The sequence below is a fragment of the Harmonia axyridis genome, chromosome 3, assembly GCF_914767665.1.
Source record: "Harmonia axyridis chromosome 3, icHarAxyr1.1, whole genome shotgun sequence".
NCBI classification, from domain to species: Eukaryota; Metazoa; Arthropoda; class Insecta; order Coleoptera; family Coccinellidae; genus Harmonia; species Harmonia axyridis.
In genome coordinates, this window is record NC_059503.1 from 6,243,065 (window position 1) to 6,262,351 (window position 19,287).

General features: G+C 38.7%; 1 protein-coding gene across 3 annotated transcripts in view; it reads right to left on the bottom strand.

The window, feature by feature from the left end:
• The window catches only part of LOC123675950, a 142,574-nt gene that overhangs the window by 113,231 nt on the left and 10,056 nt on the right, over nt 1-19,287 (bottom strand). Inside the window, exons 1-2 of one of the 3 annotated variants that reach the window (XM_045611536.1) lie at nt 16,387-16,590; nt 9,020-9,204 (exon numbers count right to left, since the gene is read on the bottom strand). In XM_045611536.1, coding sequence (XP_045467492.1) covers nt 9,020-9,204; nt 16,387-16,575 — 374 coding nt within the window. In that variant the 5' untranslated portion in view covers nt 16,576-16,590. Of the gene's footprint in view, nt 1-8,900; nt 9,205-16,386; nt 16,591-19,287 lie in introns of those variants that run through there. The other 2 variants (XM_045611535.1, XM_045611537.1) reach the window with 2 other exon arrangements.

The following is a 19,287-nucleotide window of genomic DNA, read 5'->3' on the forward strand; positions in this document are numbered from 1 at the left end:
GAGCTTCTGGCGAGTCACTTTCGATGTGTGTGGCCTGGCGTTAACCTGATAGAACCCAATTTCCCTCTTATTGGGAAGAGATGACCGCTTCTTGGCAATTACTTCCTTCACAAGGTTCAATTGTTGACAGTAGAGTTTCTAGTTAAAAGTTGTGCTGTAGGAGAGCAGCTCATAGTAGATAATTCCTGCCAATCCCACCAAACACACAGCAAAACCTTTCTGGCTGTTTCCGCCGACTCACCGTGTTTCGACCACGACCGTTTTTACTTGACGGTGTCGTAAGTGATCCACTTTTCATCACCAATTAACCGCCTCGAAAATGGGTCGATTTTGTTGCGATTCGCAGATGGAAATTCGGTCCGTGAGGTTTTTTGCATTAACTCGTGTAGTACCCATACATTGAGCTTTTCTTGAGACCAGCCTAATACAAATGGTTCCAACCAGTTTTTTGTGCAATCTGTAGCTCTTGGGAAATCGAAACAGTGCTTACATGACATGACGCAATATAGCGTATTAATTTTTTCTAGCTAAACCGAGTCAATTAATCACAAAACTGTCATTGAAGGTTTTGTAGTACGAAATCTCATCTTTCTAATGTCATATAGTGGAACCTGATCAGTCTTATACAACGCGAGATGCAGATAACTAAAGCCATCTATTGTAAAAATAATGTATTCCTTTTTACTACACCTGATATAATGCTCAAGAGACAACATCCAATGATTCCCGAAAACGTCTTATTCCGTAAACCCCAGGTTTTGAATCAATGTAATCCCCAGGGAACGCGATACAGGGAAGGAATGTCCGACATTACATCCTGTCCAGGTCTTGTCTCTAAGCAGAATCAATGTCCCGAGCGCCTTTATTTATTTAAGAGGGATTTTCGGCCAGATTCCAACTTTTCCCAATAACTTCGTTGGCGAGAGTTAGCCCCAAGAACAAATCCTGATCAAGTGACTCCAGCCTAACGGGCAGAGTCTACGGGAGTTACTTGTTTATTAGGGAAGTTTGAAGTGCCGGGAGAGAAAATGAGCTTATATTCTTTTATCTCCGGTTTTTTTTTTTATTTTTCGCGAAGGAATTTTTGGAGTGAGAAGTTCGGTAAGTGACTTCGATCGTTATTTCTTCGTTTACGATTCTTGAAATTCGACTACTTCTTCACAATTTGCAATTTTTTTTTTGAATTCTGTCTAATTATGAAATATTTCGAGTTTACAGTATACTCTTCATTTTGTTGAAGATTGAGTTCATTTCTGCCATCGAATGACGTCAATGATCTTGTCACTCTGAAATTGTGTCAACTGCTTGGAGTAAAGGGAGTTGAACTCGAATTGGAATGTTGTGAACAAGAGTAACTTTACACGCTCTTCTCGTAATATACCAATCGTTTTTTTGTCTACTCCTGCTACAAGTCACTAAAATGGCAACATCAATATCAAAACTCAGTCGAACTGAGTAAGAATCTTGATGTCCCCATTCCAACATTTCTTGCTGTCACCATTGACGTAAACCCCTTTTCCAAACTGACATAAATCGTTACACCGCCCTAAAATCCACCAACCTGAATCAATCATCAACCTGTTGATGAATTCTAGCAGGGTATCAAGTTCGCCATTCCAGAAAAACCCCATGAAGCGTACCCAACATCTTTTGGATCTCTTTAAGCATAGAGAAATAAAGAATATATACAGAACTTGATGTAATGGCAATATCAATATCAAAACTCGGTCGGACTGCATTAGAATTCTGTTTTCCTTCTCCAAAATTTCCATTCCTGCTGCCTCCATTGGACGAGCTTCCAGCATCTCATACAATTTGACGTAAACCCCTTTTCCAAACTGGCATAAATCGATACACTGCCCTAAAATCCACCAACCTGAATCAATCATCAACCTGTTGATGAATTCTAGCAGGGTATCAAGTTCGCCATTCCAGAAAAAACCCCATGAAGCGTACACAACATCTTTTGGATCTCTTTTTGCATAGAGAAATAAAGAATATAGGCAGAACTTGATATAATGGCAATATCAATATCAAAACTTGGTCGTACTGCATTAGAATTCTTTTTTTCTTCTCAAAAATTTTCATTCCTGCTGCCTCCATTGGACGAGCTTCCAGCATCTCATACAATTTGACGTAAACCCCTTTTCCAAACTGGCATAAATCGATACACTGCCCTAAAATCCACCAACCTGAATCAATCATCAACCTGTTGATGAATTCTAGCAGGGTATCAAGTCCGCCATTCCAGAAAAACCCCATGAAGCGTACCCAACATCTTTTGAATCTCTCTTTGCATAGAGAAATAAAGAATATAGGCAGAACTTGATATAATGGCAATATCAATATCAAAACTCGGTCGGACTGCATTAGAATTCTGTTTTCCTTCTCCAAAATTCCCATTCCTGCTGCCACCATTGGACGATCTTCCAGAATCTCATACAATTTGACGTAAACCCCTTTTCCAAACTGACATAAATCGTTACACTGCCCTAAAATCCACCAACCTGAATCAATCATCAACCTGTTGATGAATTCTAGTAGGGTATCAAGTCCACCATTCCAGAAAAAACCCCATGAAGCGTACCCAACATCTTTTGGATCTCTTTTTGCTTAGAGAAATAAAGAATATAGGCAGAACTTGATATAATGGCAATTTCAATATCAAAACTCGGTCGGACTGCATTAGAATTCTGTTTTCCTTCTCCAAAATTTCCATTCCTGCTGCCTCCATTGGACGAACTTCCAGCATCTCATACAATTTGGCGTAAACCCCTTTTCCAAACTGACATAAATCAATACACTGCCCTAAAATCCACCAACCTGAATCAATCATCAACCTGTTGATGAATTCTAGTAGGGTATCAAGTCCACCATTCCAGAAAAAACCCCATGAAGCGTACCCAACATCTTTTGGATCTCTTTTTGCTTAGAGAAATAAAGAATATAGGCAGAACTTGATATAATGGCAATTTCAATATCAAAACTCGGTCGGACTGCATTAGAATTCTGTTTTCCTTCTCCAAAATTTCCATTCCTGCTGCCTCCATTGGACGAACTTCCAGCATCTCATACAATTTGGCGTAAACCCCTTTTCCAAACTGACATAAATCGATACACTACCCTAAAATCCACCAACCTGAATCAATCATCAACCTGTTGATGAATTCTAGCAGGGTATCGAGTTCGCCATTCCAGAAAAACCCCATGAAGCGTACCCAACATCTTTTGGATCTCTTTTTGCATAGAGAAATAAAGAATATAGGCAGAACTTGATATAAAGACAATATCAATATTAAAACTCGGTCGGACTGCATTAGAATTCTGTTTTCATTCTCCAAAATTTCCATTCCTGCTGCCTCCATTGGACGAGCTTCCAACATCTCGTACAATTTGACGTAAACCCCTTTTCCGAACTGCCATAAATCGATACACTGCTCTAAAATCCACCAACCTGAATCAATCATCAACCTGTTGATGAATTCTAGTAGGGTATCAAGTTCGCCATTCCAGAAAAACCCCATGAAGCGTACCCAACATCTTTTGGATCTCTTTAAGCATAGAGAAATAAAGAATATAGACAGAACTTGATGTAATGGGAATATCAATATCAAAACTCGGTCGGACTGCATTAGAATTCTGTTTTCCTTCTCCAAAATTTCCATTCCTGCTGCCACCATTGGACGATCTTCCGGAATCTCATACAATTTGACGTAAACCCCTTTTCCAAACTGACATAAATCGATACACTGCCCTAAAATCCACCAACCTGAATCAATCATCAACCTGTTGATGAATTCTAGCAGGGTATCAAGTCCGCCATTCCAGAAAAACCCCATGAAGCGTACCCAACATCTTTTGGATCTCTCTTTGCATAGAGAAATAAAGAATATAGGCAGAACTTGATATAATGGCAATATCAATATCAAAACTCGATCGGACTGCATTAGAATTCTGTTTTCCTTCTCCAAAATTCCCATTCCTGCTGCCACCATTGGACGATCTTCCGGAATCTCATACAATTTGACGTAAACCCCTTTTCCAAACTGACATAAATCGATACACTGCCCTAAAATCCACCAACCTGAATCAATCATCAACCTGTTGATGAATTCTAGCAGGGTATCAAGTCCGCCATTCCAGAAAAACCCCATGAAGCGTACCCAACATCTTTTGGATCTCTTTTTACACAGAGAAATAAAAAATATAGGCAGAACTTGATGTAATGGCAATATCAATATCAAAACTCGGTCGGACTGCATTAGAATTCTATTTTCCTTCTCCAAAATTTCCATTCCTGCTGCCTCCATTGGACGAACTTCCAGCATCTCATACAATTTGACGTAAACCCCTTTTCCAAACTGACATAAATCGATACACTGCCCTAAAATCCACCAACCTGAATCAATCATCAACCTGTTGATGAATTCTAGCAGGGTATCAAGTCCGCCATTCCAGAAAAATCCCATGAAGCGTACCCAACATCTTTTGGATCTCTTTTTGCATAGAGAAATGAAGAATATAAGCAGAACTTGATATAATGGCAATATCAATATCAAAACTCGGTCGGACTGCATCAGAATTCTGTTTTCCTTCTCCAAAATTTGCATTCCTGCTGCCTCCATTGGACGAACTTCCAACATTTCATACAATTTGACGTAAACTCCTTTTCCAAACTGACATAAATCGATACACTGCCCTAAAATCCACCAACCTGAATCAATCATCAACCTGTTGATGAATTCTAGCAGGGTATCAAGTTCGCCATTGCAGAAAAACCCCATGAAGCGTACCCTACATCTTTTGGATCTCTTTTTGCATAGAGAAATAAAGAATATAGGCAGAACTTGATATAATGGCAACATCAATATCAAAACTCGGTCGGACTGCATCATGTTTTCCTTCTCCAAAATTTCCATTCCTGCTGCCTCCATTGGACGAGCTTCCAGCATCTCATACAATTTGACGTAAACCCCTTTTCAACCTGGCATAAACCGACACGCTATCTTATTAATACCCCAATCTATATCAATCAGCAACCTGTTGAAATACCCCAGCAGGATATCAAGCCCGAACTTCCAGAAGAATCCTGTGATGCGTTGGCGGAAACGTAGGCCCATTTCGGGTCGGCTCGTCAGCAGGAACGATCCATCATAAATCAAGCCCCGAAATGGGGCAGTTTCCGGTCGAGGAAAACCCGGGAAAAGGGGGTATCAACGGCGCACCGGCCTCTGGCTATGGGAAAAGGGCCGAACACGGGTTTTCCGAAGGTTCGAGATGAAGATATGGCAGCCACGTTTCGATTCCGGGCCGTATCTCATCCAGCAGTCGGCCGTGGTTTGGTTTTTGAAGGGAGATTTCCGGATTTGTTCACGTTGGCGTTTTTACGCGGAAATGTTTGCGCCATTTGAGCTGGACAAAGCAGAACGCGTAGAGAATCATGAGTTTGTTTTTATTCGTGGAAGATACCAGTTGATCAGACATCACTTATTCAACAAAACATGTCTTAATGAGTTATAATGGCTATAAAAACTACAATTTCGATTCTTCGAGAGTCCATGGGCTAACTGAGTGACACGCTGTGCTATACGAGAACTGGCTTAGCTCCTCTCGATATTGGCGAGTCTTTTTCGAGCCAAATGTCGAAGGTGCGCCCTCCTACTAGGAATTACGGTGTTTTGTCTCGAGATCACTGGTGGACTCATCGTTGGGCTGTCCAGAGATCTCTGCTTTAGACATCCTCTCGCACCATCTAGGAGAGGTGACTCTGCTGCAACGCAGCGGCTTCCTTTAACCTGCCGGGGCCCTAATAATGCGTGGCGCGATGGCCATAACGCCACCTCTCGGGCAGACAGAGTCACTACAACCCTATTGTTCGCTTGACATAATGACTATTTCTCTGTTACAGAAGGGATAGCCTTGCTGATGAGTCAACCAGTATAGTCCCTGGATGGAACTGCAATTCTACATCGTACTTTTGCCAGAAAATACCGCGCCAAACTATGAGAACATCAAAGTTTCTCAACACTCAGTCCCAGACCTAACCAGTAAAAACCATTTTTTTTTCCTTAAAAATTAGACCTGGTATTGATATTACAATAACAATCAAATTGTAGCAGGAATGAAATGCCTACAGCGCAGCGTTTTGAAAGGTACATGAGAATAATTGCAGATCGGCAGGACTTTTGCTTTCTTTTTGAGATAACCTCAATAATATTGTTGTATAATACCTATCCATCTAACTCATATTGCAGAAATAAGCATGAAAGGATTCTTAATTTGATATCCTGTCTTCCTTATTCTTTCTGTTCTTATTATAATATTCGAAAATAAAAACTACATTTATATTAAGATGTTGAATTCAAACTTCCCCTTAATCCTGACCTGAGTTCGAAGCTACTCCAATAGAGTAATCAATTTCTATTCCCTTGAGATTCTCCATCAATCGATCGAAAGAAACAGTGCAAAGGTGAAAGTAACTAAGAATCACTTCAGTTTCAATAAATTGAGTCATATTGAACTCGACAGAGAAGAGCTTTTCTGAATTCCTAATCCACTGTTCTTATGAATCTTTAGGTTCATAAAGGTGGAAGAAGTTCTTCTCAAAGGAAATTGAAAACTGTTCCTTTCGGTAACTATGCGTGAAATTGATATTGGTTGCTATGGAAATCTGGTGTCGTCTCTATTTGATCTCTCTATATATCTTGATTTTCATTATGAAAGAAAATTGAATGTACCTAACGCTAAATTATTATTTAAATGATTTTTTTTTTCGACATGAGGTTTCATTCTTCAGAGCAACATTCACACATTGTTTGAAAATACACAGGGTGTACCAAAAAAGTGTGAATGACGTTTGACCGTAATAGAGAGTCGCCTCAATGGTGGAACACCCTGTATTACAAGAATCATTTAATTGACACGTCTTCTCATCAAATCTCAGAATGTCGGTATTCCTCGAATCAAATCCTTGATGTCCCAATAATCCGAATTTAGGCCAATTGGGCCAAAGACGGATAACTCCAACAAGCACCGAACACACGAGACATAATACATGTACGAACTACATTTCCGAATATCGCATAACAACGTTCATTATTATGAATTGCATATCCGCATATCAGTTCACAGGAACTGGAAGCGAATGTAAGGAAGTGTACTCGTAGGATTAAATCAATAACATTTTCGCCATGGAGCTTGCGAAATCTGATCGTAAAGGACATTTCCTGTGTATACATTACCTATTATATATGTGACAGGTCAAGAACTGAGTGTTTCAACAGACCATTTGTTCATGGTTTATGAATCCTACTTGATTATTTCAGATAATGAATGGTTGATCATAAATTTCAAGTTTAACAGATCGTTGCAACTTTGGGTGAGATCCAGAATATTTTTGCGACAATAAAAATGTTAATTGCATGAAATTTGGCAGTTATTTGAACTTTCTGGACTTTCTGTAACAACAGATATGTCCAGGGTAGAATTTGATTATGTAAATTATGAATATTCGGACCAAATTTGTTGTTATATCAATAATAATATATCATTGATCAGGTCACTTGAATATTAGTAACCTAACAGTATTTCACAGAATGTTTACAAGGTTTGGATAATGAAATAATCATCTTCAGAAAGTAACTTTACTGTATTTTGGTACAGTTACAGCAACATTTATTTTTGAAGATGACAATTTTGCTGTCAGAAAGTTCTTTCAGCGTTGGTGAAGATTCTGTGGATTATAAGGTGGTTACTACAACTTTATTGGAATACTATTGCCCCGATGAACTTGAAAAACTATTTATACATAGACTTTGCTGCTGCCGTTTTTTTCCGAAATTCGAGGCTTTATTGTAAAAACTAGTTAAACATTTATGATTCAAAGTATTGTCTATCGCTGACCACTACTTTCTCCCATCTTTCGAACAGCGTACGAATCCCGCGTTGAAGAAACTGGTCATCTTTTGAAGCTATCCACAAATTGATCCAATTTTTTACTTCTTCATAAAAAGTGCTGGTCAGCCAGGCCGTGTGTCATTGATCGAAACAAGTGATAGTCCGAGGATCAATGTCTGAAGAATACTGCGGATGGGGTAGCACTTCCCATTTCAACGTTTCCAAGTATGTTTTGACCACTTTCGCAACATGGGTCACAATACGATGCACAAATCCCTTCCGTATTTACCTTGCAAGCAGCTGTTCACAAGCAAACAAACGCCGTTCAATATATCTCGGCTTCAACTCGTACGGCACCCAATTTCCTTGTTTCTGAATCATTCCCATGACTTTCAGGCGTTTTGAAATGGCTTGTGGCGTCACCCCCAATGATCCTACCAATGCTTGTTGCGTTTGACACGAGTCTTGATTAAGTAATGCCTCCAATTCTGCATCTTCGAAAACCTTCTCTCTTCCACTGCCATGCTGGTCGTAGACGTCAAAATCACTGTTCCTGAAGCGGTGAAACCACTCTCGGCACATTCTTTCATTAACAGCGGCCTCACCATAGGTATTTGAGAACATTTGATGAGCCTCAGCCACAGATTTCTTCATATTGAAGCAGAATATTGAAACCCCCCGCAAATGACGAGAATTTGGCTCGTAAACTAACATGTTTAATCGAAAATAACTTTTTGATGCAGACGCAAATTGACTAATATTCGTAGGCGTAATGTTTATATATACCTAAGCTTATTTTATGACATCTACGATTTATTTATTTCGACATTAACCACTTACCGCTACAGTCATCTATTGCAAAACGGCGGAAGCAAAGTGGTACACCTAATAATATTTTGAACAACGTTCTTTCACCATAAAAGCGCCAAAATCAAATATCTACACGAATCTGTGACACTTAAACTGCTTAAATTCAACTCAAACACCCATAAACAAATTCTCACCTTCAACAACACCGCGTCCAAAACACGCCTAATCCAAGAGCTATAACACCAACACAAGAACGAGAAACAAAGAGCTCGACAAAACCGCGCGAAAAAGAACTGATCGAGATCTCTCTTACCTTCCAGCCGTCATGTCGGCATCCGCGATCGGACTGATCCTCTGGCGGACCGGTTCTTCGGACTGCTGGTGCTGCTGCAGCCACCTCCGTGGGTCGCCGGTGATGGTACCGGACCGCTGGGGCGGCCCCGGCACCGAGGAAGCGCCACCGACGGGGCGACCTTCCAAGGCACTATCGACACTCCTCTGCAACAATAAAAAAAAAAAAATTGGGCGATGGTCATTTTTGGCATGGACGGGTTGAACGTACTGTGTAACAATTGATAGAGCGTGGTCACAACGTATAGCGATCTTACTGACTCAGGGTTAGAGGCTATAAGCTGAACTAGCATTCCACTGTTATAATTTAGCTTGATCAGCATTTTATAGTTAGACACTATAAGCTGAACTATCAGCTGACTAGGGATAATTTAGCCTGATAGACTTTTACAGTTCTTCAGCTCGACACAATAGTATGATAAAACTTCAATCGATCAAGCTGAATTGATATATAATATAGTACTATAAGCAAGTTATAAGTACAGTAGTAAGCTTATAGTTCTTTTACTTCTAAGTCTTATCAGGTGTTCCCTAGGTAACTATCGATCGTTTCTTAAGAAGAACTATGACTAAGTGACATCATTAAATCAGATTGAATTGTTATATGGTATAATACTATAAGCAGATTATAAGTACAGTAATCAGCTGATAGTCCATTTATCTATTTAGGTTTTATCAGATGTTATCTTAGCAAAACCATCAATCTTTCTCAAGTACAAGTATAAAAAAGTGACAACATTCAATCAGACTGAATTTCTTGGCGTTTCTCAAATTTAATGATATTTGAATAAAGGGGTAGTGAAATATCCGCTGATGGTTTTTTAGTTCATTTGGACTATCGGTGAATAACCCTAGCTTGGGATATCTGGCAATGCAATAAATTCGAAATAAATCATGATTTTTATAGACAGGTATTACTTTTATGAGTATCATTGAATTTTAGAGATGATCAAACGAAACTATCAGCTTATGGTCTGCGTATAGTCCTGCAGTATTTCGTGATCGATCTAGAATTCAAGCCGATTCTGATTCGTAGCAAAAAATTAAATGTCAAGGAACGATCATGCAAAAGGCTCATCTGTTTACTTCAGATTGATGTTATCCTAAGTTCTACTAATTGAATTGAATAATTTGACTGTCAACTCTAAAAGGAAACGATGGAATGTTGTTACGCAATTTCAGAACTCCTGTATATGGCGAGTCTTCGTATCTCAGCCTACGGACTACAATTTTTTTTTGCGTAGGAAAATAATACGACATAATCGAGCCGAAATTTAATCTGATTATACAAAAGAATTATTCGAGTGGGTTTATAAGAATATTTCGTGGAGCCAACAAGTGAATTGAGTTCCCTCGATATTTTAGACGAAAAATGTTTGGAGAATTAGAATGATTATTCACAATTTTTTTTTATGATGGGCACCTATTTAATTTCATCTTCCGCATTCAGGGATTGAGTTCTTCACTTGAGAGGATCAAATGCTCATGTTCTGATGAACCAATAGAATCCGTAAATTTCTCATCGTTACGGCGTATTGATAAGTGGATATACCCTTGACGACGAGATATAATTGCCTTCTGCCATATTGGGCCATAGTGACATTCTTGGACGTTCGCCAAAAAAATAGGAGTCAAGCTCAGTGAAATATCATTGAATTATCAAAATGCAGTGCTTTGGTTATATTTATTGAAATTATTCGTTATAACGGGTGTTTTTTTCGAGGTATATAACTTTAAGTTGGCATTACTATTCAAGATGGCGACTGATTTAACAGCTGTCAAGTGATTTATTTTCAGTTTGGTTTGGCAATTTATCATGAATAGACTCACGCCTGAACAACGCTTGCAAATAGTGCAATTTTATTTCGAAAATAATGGTTCTGTGCGGAATACGTATCGCGCACCACGTCCATTTTATTTTGTTGAGCGATGAAGCGCACTTCTGGTTGAATGGCCCTTCATTTGAATTTTTTCAAACTCATTCGACAAAAATTGATCAAATGCAGATTTCATATTAAGATATCCCTCTTCGTTCTCCACTTAATTTTATGCTGGTCAAGTAGGAGAGACAACGAACGACCTTGTTAAAGTAAAAAGTCAACGTACAGTCTATTGGTATTGTGTTATTAGAATATCAATCATTGTATCTGTAGGAGTTGTAGGTGCAGCTATCAGCGAAGGTCAAGAATGGAATTCGCTATAGGAATTCTTCATCTGATTTACATCCATAATATAGAAAAACAGTTATTATTGTACGTGTGAATATTGATTGGTAATTAGTTGATAGTGAAAGAGGATCTTTTCATTTCTTGGCCGACTGGTGTATGAAAAAAAATACACTTTCACCGGTGTATGATCGGTTTTTCAAGGCAACGCTGATAGTTCCTTGATTTCCTATTTCTTCTTCAATAGATAGTTGACATCGTCTACGTTCGCAGATCGCTTTATACAGGGTGATTCACCAGGATATGTCCTATTAGACATTTATGGAAAACTAATGATAAAATTTTCTGCTGAAAATTTGCACGTTGGGTTTCAGACAATGATCTTTCCCCCTAAAATATTTTCAGATATCTACAACTTCCGGTTATATCGGAAAAAGACTAGTACTACCTTATATCAAATGGCACACCCAGTATATTATTGCATTATTAGATAGCTATTTTGACGATGATTTCGGCAGTATGCCATACCTTGGGCAAAAACTCAACGGTTCATGAGTTAATGGAATTCTTATAAAGAAAATGGTGGCGATGAGGATTTTTTTTAATATTTCGGAAGAAAAAGCTTTTTTTTTCTAATTTTTTTTTTCGATTGTGCAAATGCGTAGAATTATAAAACTGTTTGCGGTTTGGACTGTTAATTTAATTAAATTCAAATTGTTTGTGAATTATGTCATTATTTCAATGAATATTAAGTAATTCTAACTTACCGTTCGTTGAACGGTAAGTGTACTGTTCTGTTCATCTGAGCAACCAGTAAAAATATTCTACCGATCATGCAACAAATGCAGTAACTTACAAAAGTCTTTCTTTCGTACAAAAGAAATTATTTATTGATTTTTCATTCGAATGTAAAGCACAACAGTACCCGCCTACTAGCTAACCCAGAGTCGGAATAATCGAAAAAGGGAAAAAAGGGATAAAATATCGAATATGAAATATTAAAACCACACCGTGCTTGTGGCTCAAATGGATGCAATCTTGTTTAACGTTCCGTGTGCCTGAATCCTGGAAAACGCGTACTTTAACTGACAAATTTCTACACGCTCAGGTCCGAGAGTTGATTCCCAAGCCAGTCCCACCCCCCGGCGATTCTGGGGGGTGGATTCGCACCCCCTTTTCAGCTTCTCGTTAACGCCATATTCCTTTGAGTTAGAGACACCCCGTCGAAAGAGAAACTCGAGGATTCCACGAGCCTGGAAATTTGTCATTTTTTTTTAATTGGCGACGTTGGTCATTATTGATTTCTTCGAGGCAATGAGAAACCCATGCTTTCTCTTTGGAGTTAAGGTAATTGGGATGTTTCCATGGTAATTGGGATGTTTCATTCGAATACGACGTTAGGGAGATGAAGGTTCTATACTTCGGATGCTGGGAGTTGAAAAAAATTATGGGAATATCGGGTCGAAGAACATTTCTGAATACGTGCTCGATAGGTTTTCAATTAGTGTGAAAATATTGTTAAGTTCAGTTATAATATCACAAGACTAACAATATTCGATTATACACATCACGAGAGCCCAGCTCGATTGGTGTTTCGCGAACTACGTCGAGTGAAGAGGTTCATATAATCGAAATATATCGTCTATGCTCGAGTTGGTATTGGTTATGATTGTAAAGGGTGTTTTTTTAGAGCTATAGAACTTTAAATTGCAATAAAACAACGATGGATTATTCGATTGACATGAATTTTATTTATCCGCAAGATAATCTTGTGGCATTACATTTTAAATATGATTTCTGGCATATGACCGCCACGGCTGGCTCGGATGTAGGCCAATCTGGACGTCCAATTTTCGATGACTTTTTCCAACATTTGTGGCCCTATATCGGCAATAACATGGCGAATGTTGTTTTCCAAATGGTCAAGGGTTTGTGGCTTATCCGCATAGACCAATGACTTCACATAGCCCCACAGAAAGTAGTCTAGCGGTGTTAAATCACAAGATCTTGGAGGCCAATTCACAGGACCAAAACGTGAAATTGGCGGTCACCAAACGTGTCTTTCAATAAATCGATTATGGCACGAGCTGTGTGACATGTTGCGCCGTCTTGTTGGAACCACAGCTCCTGGACATCATGGTTGTTCAATTCAGGAATGAAAAAGTTAGTAATCATGGCTCTATACCCATCACCATTGACTGTAACGTTCTGGCCATCATCGTTTTTGAAGAAGTACGGACCAATGATTCCACCAGCCCATAAAGCGCACCAAACAGTCAGTTTTTCTGGATGTAACGGTGTTTCGACATACACTTGAGAATTAGCTTCACTCAAAATGCGGCAGTTTTGTTTGTTGACGTAGCCATTCAACCAGAAGTGCGCTTCATCGCTAAATAAAATAAAATGGACGTAGTGCGCGATACGTATTCCGCACAGAACCATTATTTTCGAAATGAAATTGCACTATTCGCAATCGTTGTTCAGGCGTGAGTCTATTCATGATGAATTGCCAAACCAAACTGAGAATAAATCACTTGACAGCTGTCAAATCGGTCGGCATCTTGAACAGTAATGTCAACTCAAAGTTATATACCTCGAAAAAAAACACCTGTTATGTCTTAACACCCCCAATATCCATAAGTGTCATCTATGTATCCCCCTCTCCACGGGGGCAAAGTTTCAAGCTTCGACTGTTTCACCTTCTATACTCCATCTATCCCAAATCCACCCCATCTTTCCATTTTCAACAGCAAAATATCCCAGATTGCTTCGATTTACCAATAAAACGAGGACAGAATTGTCGTCGAGATAGATATTGAATTCGCCTTATCTATATGGAGTTCTGGAGGCATCCTGGAAGGGCAGGATGGAATTTCCGGTTGGTCTATAATTGAATTTGAAGATTTGTCAAACAAACGATCAGCGTCCTGTTTTATTAGGACGACGTGATTGGAGATCCTTAGCCTGAAGGATGGCGATAGGGGGTATTTTAAAATTTGACAGTAGATTGGAAGAGAAAGTTTTCTGCAGGAAAGGAATCAGTTTCGGAGATTTATGTGAGTATGAGAGGGTTTACGAAGCGTGAAAATTAGCCAATTTGCTGGACCGTATTCTCCTTTTGTCTTTTTCTCTTTCAGAGTTGAATTCAGGTAGAATATTAATTCGTTGTTACGAGTGTGATTGTTGGGGTTGATTCTTTGAAAGACTCGGTCTACCACAAGAAGGACTTCCGAATGAAACATATTATTTATTACACAAACATCCAGACGATAGCATTACGAACATTTACACCCCGACAAAATTGGGGTAACGGATGAAGTTTGTAGTTCTCAAGACGGCGAACGCAGTGGAAGCCCAAAAGAGTCTGTCACCAACGACAAAATCAAAAAAATTTACCAAATAATTTTGGATGACCGTAAAGTGAAGTTGATCGAGATAGCAGACATTGGCAAGATATCATCTGAACGTGTACATCATATCATTCACGAATATTTGTACAGGGTGAGCAAATAAGCGAGGTAAGCGGCTATATCTCAGGATCCACTCATCGTGGAGATTTGCGGTAAAAAATTTTACCACTGATAAAGAGAACACACTGGAAATTGTTTTGAAGTTCATACCTCTACCGCTAGGGGGTGTAATAGCTACCGTCGAGTAAAAAAATGAATTTTACTCGAAAATGTTTCATATGAAGTTGTAGAAAAAATATCATCACTGTAATCCTTGGAAAATTCTCTATCTTTTTGAATTGTCACTTTCGATTTCACGACATCAAATAAGGGTAGGTGAAAGGGAGAAATCTGACTGATTGAAATGCCTTTAACTTCAGTTTGGCTCAACATTTTTGAGCAAATTAGATCTCGTCTGAAAGATAATATCTTGTTGATTGAGGACAAAATATAGTCATGATGAATTTGTTTTTGCTGCTTTCGGTAGGGGGCGCTAAGTCAGAAGTTCATTGTTTTGTTCATTTTACTCCGAAATTTCAAATATAATGATAGGATTTTCTCAACAAAAACAGAAATTACATCAAATTTGCATGAAAACACCTGAAGGTCGCAAAGCGATAATTTCATACGTTCTGAAGTTATGGCCGAAAGAAGATATTCTTCAACTGATGCACTGCAAAAATCAAATTGTGTTTTAAGTTTTGACAGAAACAGAAATCCCATCAAATTTGTATGAAAAAACCAAAAGGTCGCAAAGCGATAGCTTCAGGCGTTCTGGAGTTATTGAAGAAAAAAGATATTCTTCAACTGATGCACTGAAAAACTAAATTTTGTCTTCTTTCGGCCATAACTCCAGAACTTGCACAATCGACCAAAAGTAACAACGTGTTAATGATTCTGAGCAGTGTTTGAAGCTGTTTAAGTGCAATAAACCTGAATTTTTGCGTCGATATGTGACAATGGATGAAACATGGTTCCATCATTTCACACCGGAGTCCAATCGACAGTCAGCTGAGTGGACTGCACACGATGAACCGAATCCAAAGCGGGGAAAAACACAACAGTCAGCTGGTAAGGTTAGGGCATCAGTTTTCTGGAATGCGCAAGGTATAATATTCATTGATTACCTCCAAAAGGGTCAGATCATCAACAGCGATTATTATTTAGCGTTATTTGATCGTTTGAAGGATGAAATCGTTAAAAAACGACCTCATTTGAAGAAAAAAAAGGTGCTGTATCATCAAAACAATACGCCGTGTCACAAATCAATGAAAACAATGGCAAAATTGCATGAACGGGCTTCGAATAGCTTCTGCATCCACCGTATCCGCCAGATCTGGCCCCCAGCGACTTTTTCCTGTTCTCAGACCTCAAAAGAATGTTCGCAGGAAAGAAATTTAGCGCCAATGAAGAAGTTATCGCCGAAACTGAGGCCTATTTTGAAGCGAAAGACAAATCATACTACGAAAATGGTATCGAAAAGTTGGAAGATCCCTATAATCGCTGAATCGCCCTCGAAGGCAACTATGTTGAATTATAAAATCGAATTCTGCCAAAAAAAATGTGTTTTACTATGGTGAACCGGGGATTTTTCAATTGGCCTGTTACCAGATTCATCTTTATGTAAGAGTTAGTAGAAAATTTATTTGAACTTTTTGGACTACAAAATATGACCCAATAGTGCTTGATTTTGAAAAAGAAATCCAATGACTCACCCCATCTTCCTGAATACAAATCAGCACTGTCATAACCTCAACAACTAGCAACACAACCCAAAGGACCAAATTCTCGAACTTAAAATTCCTAAAAATGTTCACAATGAAGCACTTGAATTGACCAGTTCTCTGGTACAGTTCAACAGCAACTACCACCAACACCTCACAAAAGCAACCCATTAAAGGCATTCTCGAAAAATAACAGAATCAATTAACACAATTGAAAAAAGGTCCCGCAAAAAGTACAGTACGGCTCTATCAATATGCGTACGCCTGGGACGTTGAAAAATTGCTACTGTTAAATTGCGAAATGTTTCCCGCGCTTTCTTATTCGAGTATGTAAACTCTAGGAATGCTCCAGGGTATGGATTTATGGGTATAATAACAGACTGTCATTGGTTCTGTGGAACTCCTTTTTACCGTTGACAAGTTGAGATGTATAGTGAGGTCCTTGGGTGCAACAAGCGTTGCAAGGGCTTGTATAATGCGTTTTTTTTCAATTTTAAGCCTTGACTGGTCTAAAATGATTGAGATCGACTCAAATTTAATTCAATTCGTCCGGCCGCCGTGTATACAGGGTGGTCCTGCAGTAATTTTTTTAGCTGTATGAGAAGTTCCGATGGTTATTAATATTATCTCAGAGGAATAAACATAGATACCGGGAGCATATGTAATTTTCAGAAAGCAAATTTTGTCCCCAACATGAACTATCAAATTTGACATGAAGCGCGCGGAAATGACAACATATCAGTGATACGATATTTCACTCAATTAGCGCGTTTCTCCACAAAGAACACATTTCTTATGTCCCATATTGAATTAACGTTCATACTAACTCAAAATATATTGAAATAAATACCGAAATATATCAGAAATTCAGAAAACAAACTTCAAGCGCGTCCAAACGACATGAAACAACCAATGACACTAGGAGAGCCAAAGTTGCCAAACCTTGGATTTCAGCAGATAGATACAGAAAATAATAAATATTCTGCTTATTATAAACTCGACAATTAGGAAAAATATCGGATTCCAAATATTCAAATTTGCATATTTAATCGGGACTCACTCAAATAAATATATTTCATTCAATATAATATACATTCATAACGATATAGTAAAATTGTAGATTTGAAAATATATCACAATCCGACTATGTTCTTACCATGTTGGGGACATGTAAAAATTGCGTATACTCCCTGTATCTACGTTTATTACTCTATGGTACTAACAAATCGGTACAACTTGCTTAACCATCAATTTATTGCAAAATCAATTCGGTGATAACTTTCCAGAAGAGGTTTTGTCAACTGGCCCTCTAGTTCGTGCGACTTAACACCAATAAACTTTTTTTTTATGGGACTACGTTAAGTCATTGGTTTATTCCGACAAACTAGCAACCCTTGAATCATTGAAAGCCAATATCCAAGCCACCGTTGACGACATACGGCCAGATTTATTGGAAAAAGTAGTGAAAAACTGGACTAATGGTATGGACGATGTATGTAACTCAAAGCCACGGCAGACAAATGCCGGAAATGGTATTTAAAAAATAAAAACCATGAAATTATAGACCAGATCATAATAATAATAAATTCATTCCAACATTTTCCCTAATTCATAGGATTTTTATTGGAATTAATGAAATATTTCCATAAATACCATTTAGAGATTTTTGCATTGAAAAATGTTGGTTGGCAGAACTGATTTCTCTAAGGCAAATTTCAAATGAATTGACAGATAAAGCGGTAGCGGAAAGTTCGGAGTACCAACATATAATAATAAAATATAACCATAAAAACTGTGCGTTTCTGATATATTCTCGCACGATTTTGTTCTACAAGATGTGGAAGAATGAACGGAATAACCACAGAATTAGAGAAATATTCAACCGAACTCCTTTTTTACCGTTGACAAGTTGAGATGTATAGCGAAATTCTTGTGTGCAACCTGTGTTTCAAGGGTTGGCTGATTTTCGTTTTATTTGCTCGATGAGATGGTTTTATTTCGAAGCCTCGTGTTTTAGCCAGATCGGGCATGTAATTAAATTAAGAGTTGAGAAGAGACACACAGACCGGTGAAACGAGAATTGCGAATGTTTTGACGTAGCCGTTCTTTCTGTGTGTATCCGCCTATGAAGCACCTTTATTAAAGAATCTGAGCTGCGTTGGAGCTGAATTTCAAGACAAGGAATGCAGGGCTGGAATAATAAGTTTAATAGTTTGTGCGAGCAAATACATAGGCGTACAACTTTGCTTCCGCCGTTTTTTTCCGAAATTCGAAGCTATATTGTGAAAAACTGGTTATACATTTATGATTCAAAGTATTTTCCATCGCTGGCCACTACTTTCTCCAATCTTTCGGGAATCGTTCGAATCCCGCGTTGAAAAAACTGCTCATCTTTTGAAGCGGTCCACGAATCGATCCAATTTGTCACTTCTACATAAGACCGGAAGTGCTAGTCAGCCAGGCCGTGTGCCATCGATCGAAACAAGTGACAATTCGAGGGAACAACGTCTGGAGAATACGGCAGGTGGGGTAGGACTTCCCATTTCAACGTTTCCAAGTATGTTATGACCACTTTCGCACCATGGGGTCGAGCATTGTCATGCTGTAAAATCACTCTCTCTCTCTCTCTCTCTCTCTCTCTCTCGTTTTATTTCGGTCGTCTTTCTTTCGATGCTCGGCTCAAACGCATTAATTGCATTCGATAACAATGTCCTGTGATTTTTTCAGTCGGTTTTAACATCTCATAATACACTACGCCGAGCTGGCCCCACCAAATAATGAGCATGACCTTGGAACCGTGAATATTCGGTTTGGCTGTCGAAGTGGAAGCACGGCCGGGATATCCCCATGATTTTCTGCGCTTGGGACTATAGTTATGAACCCATTTTCCGT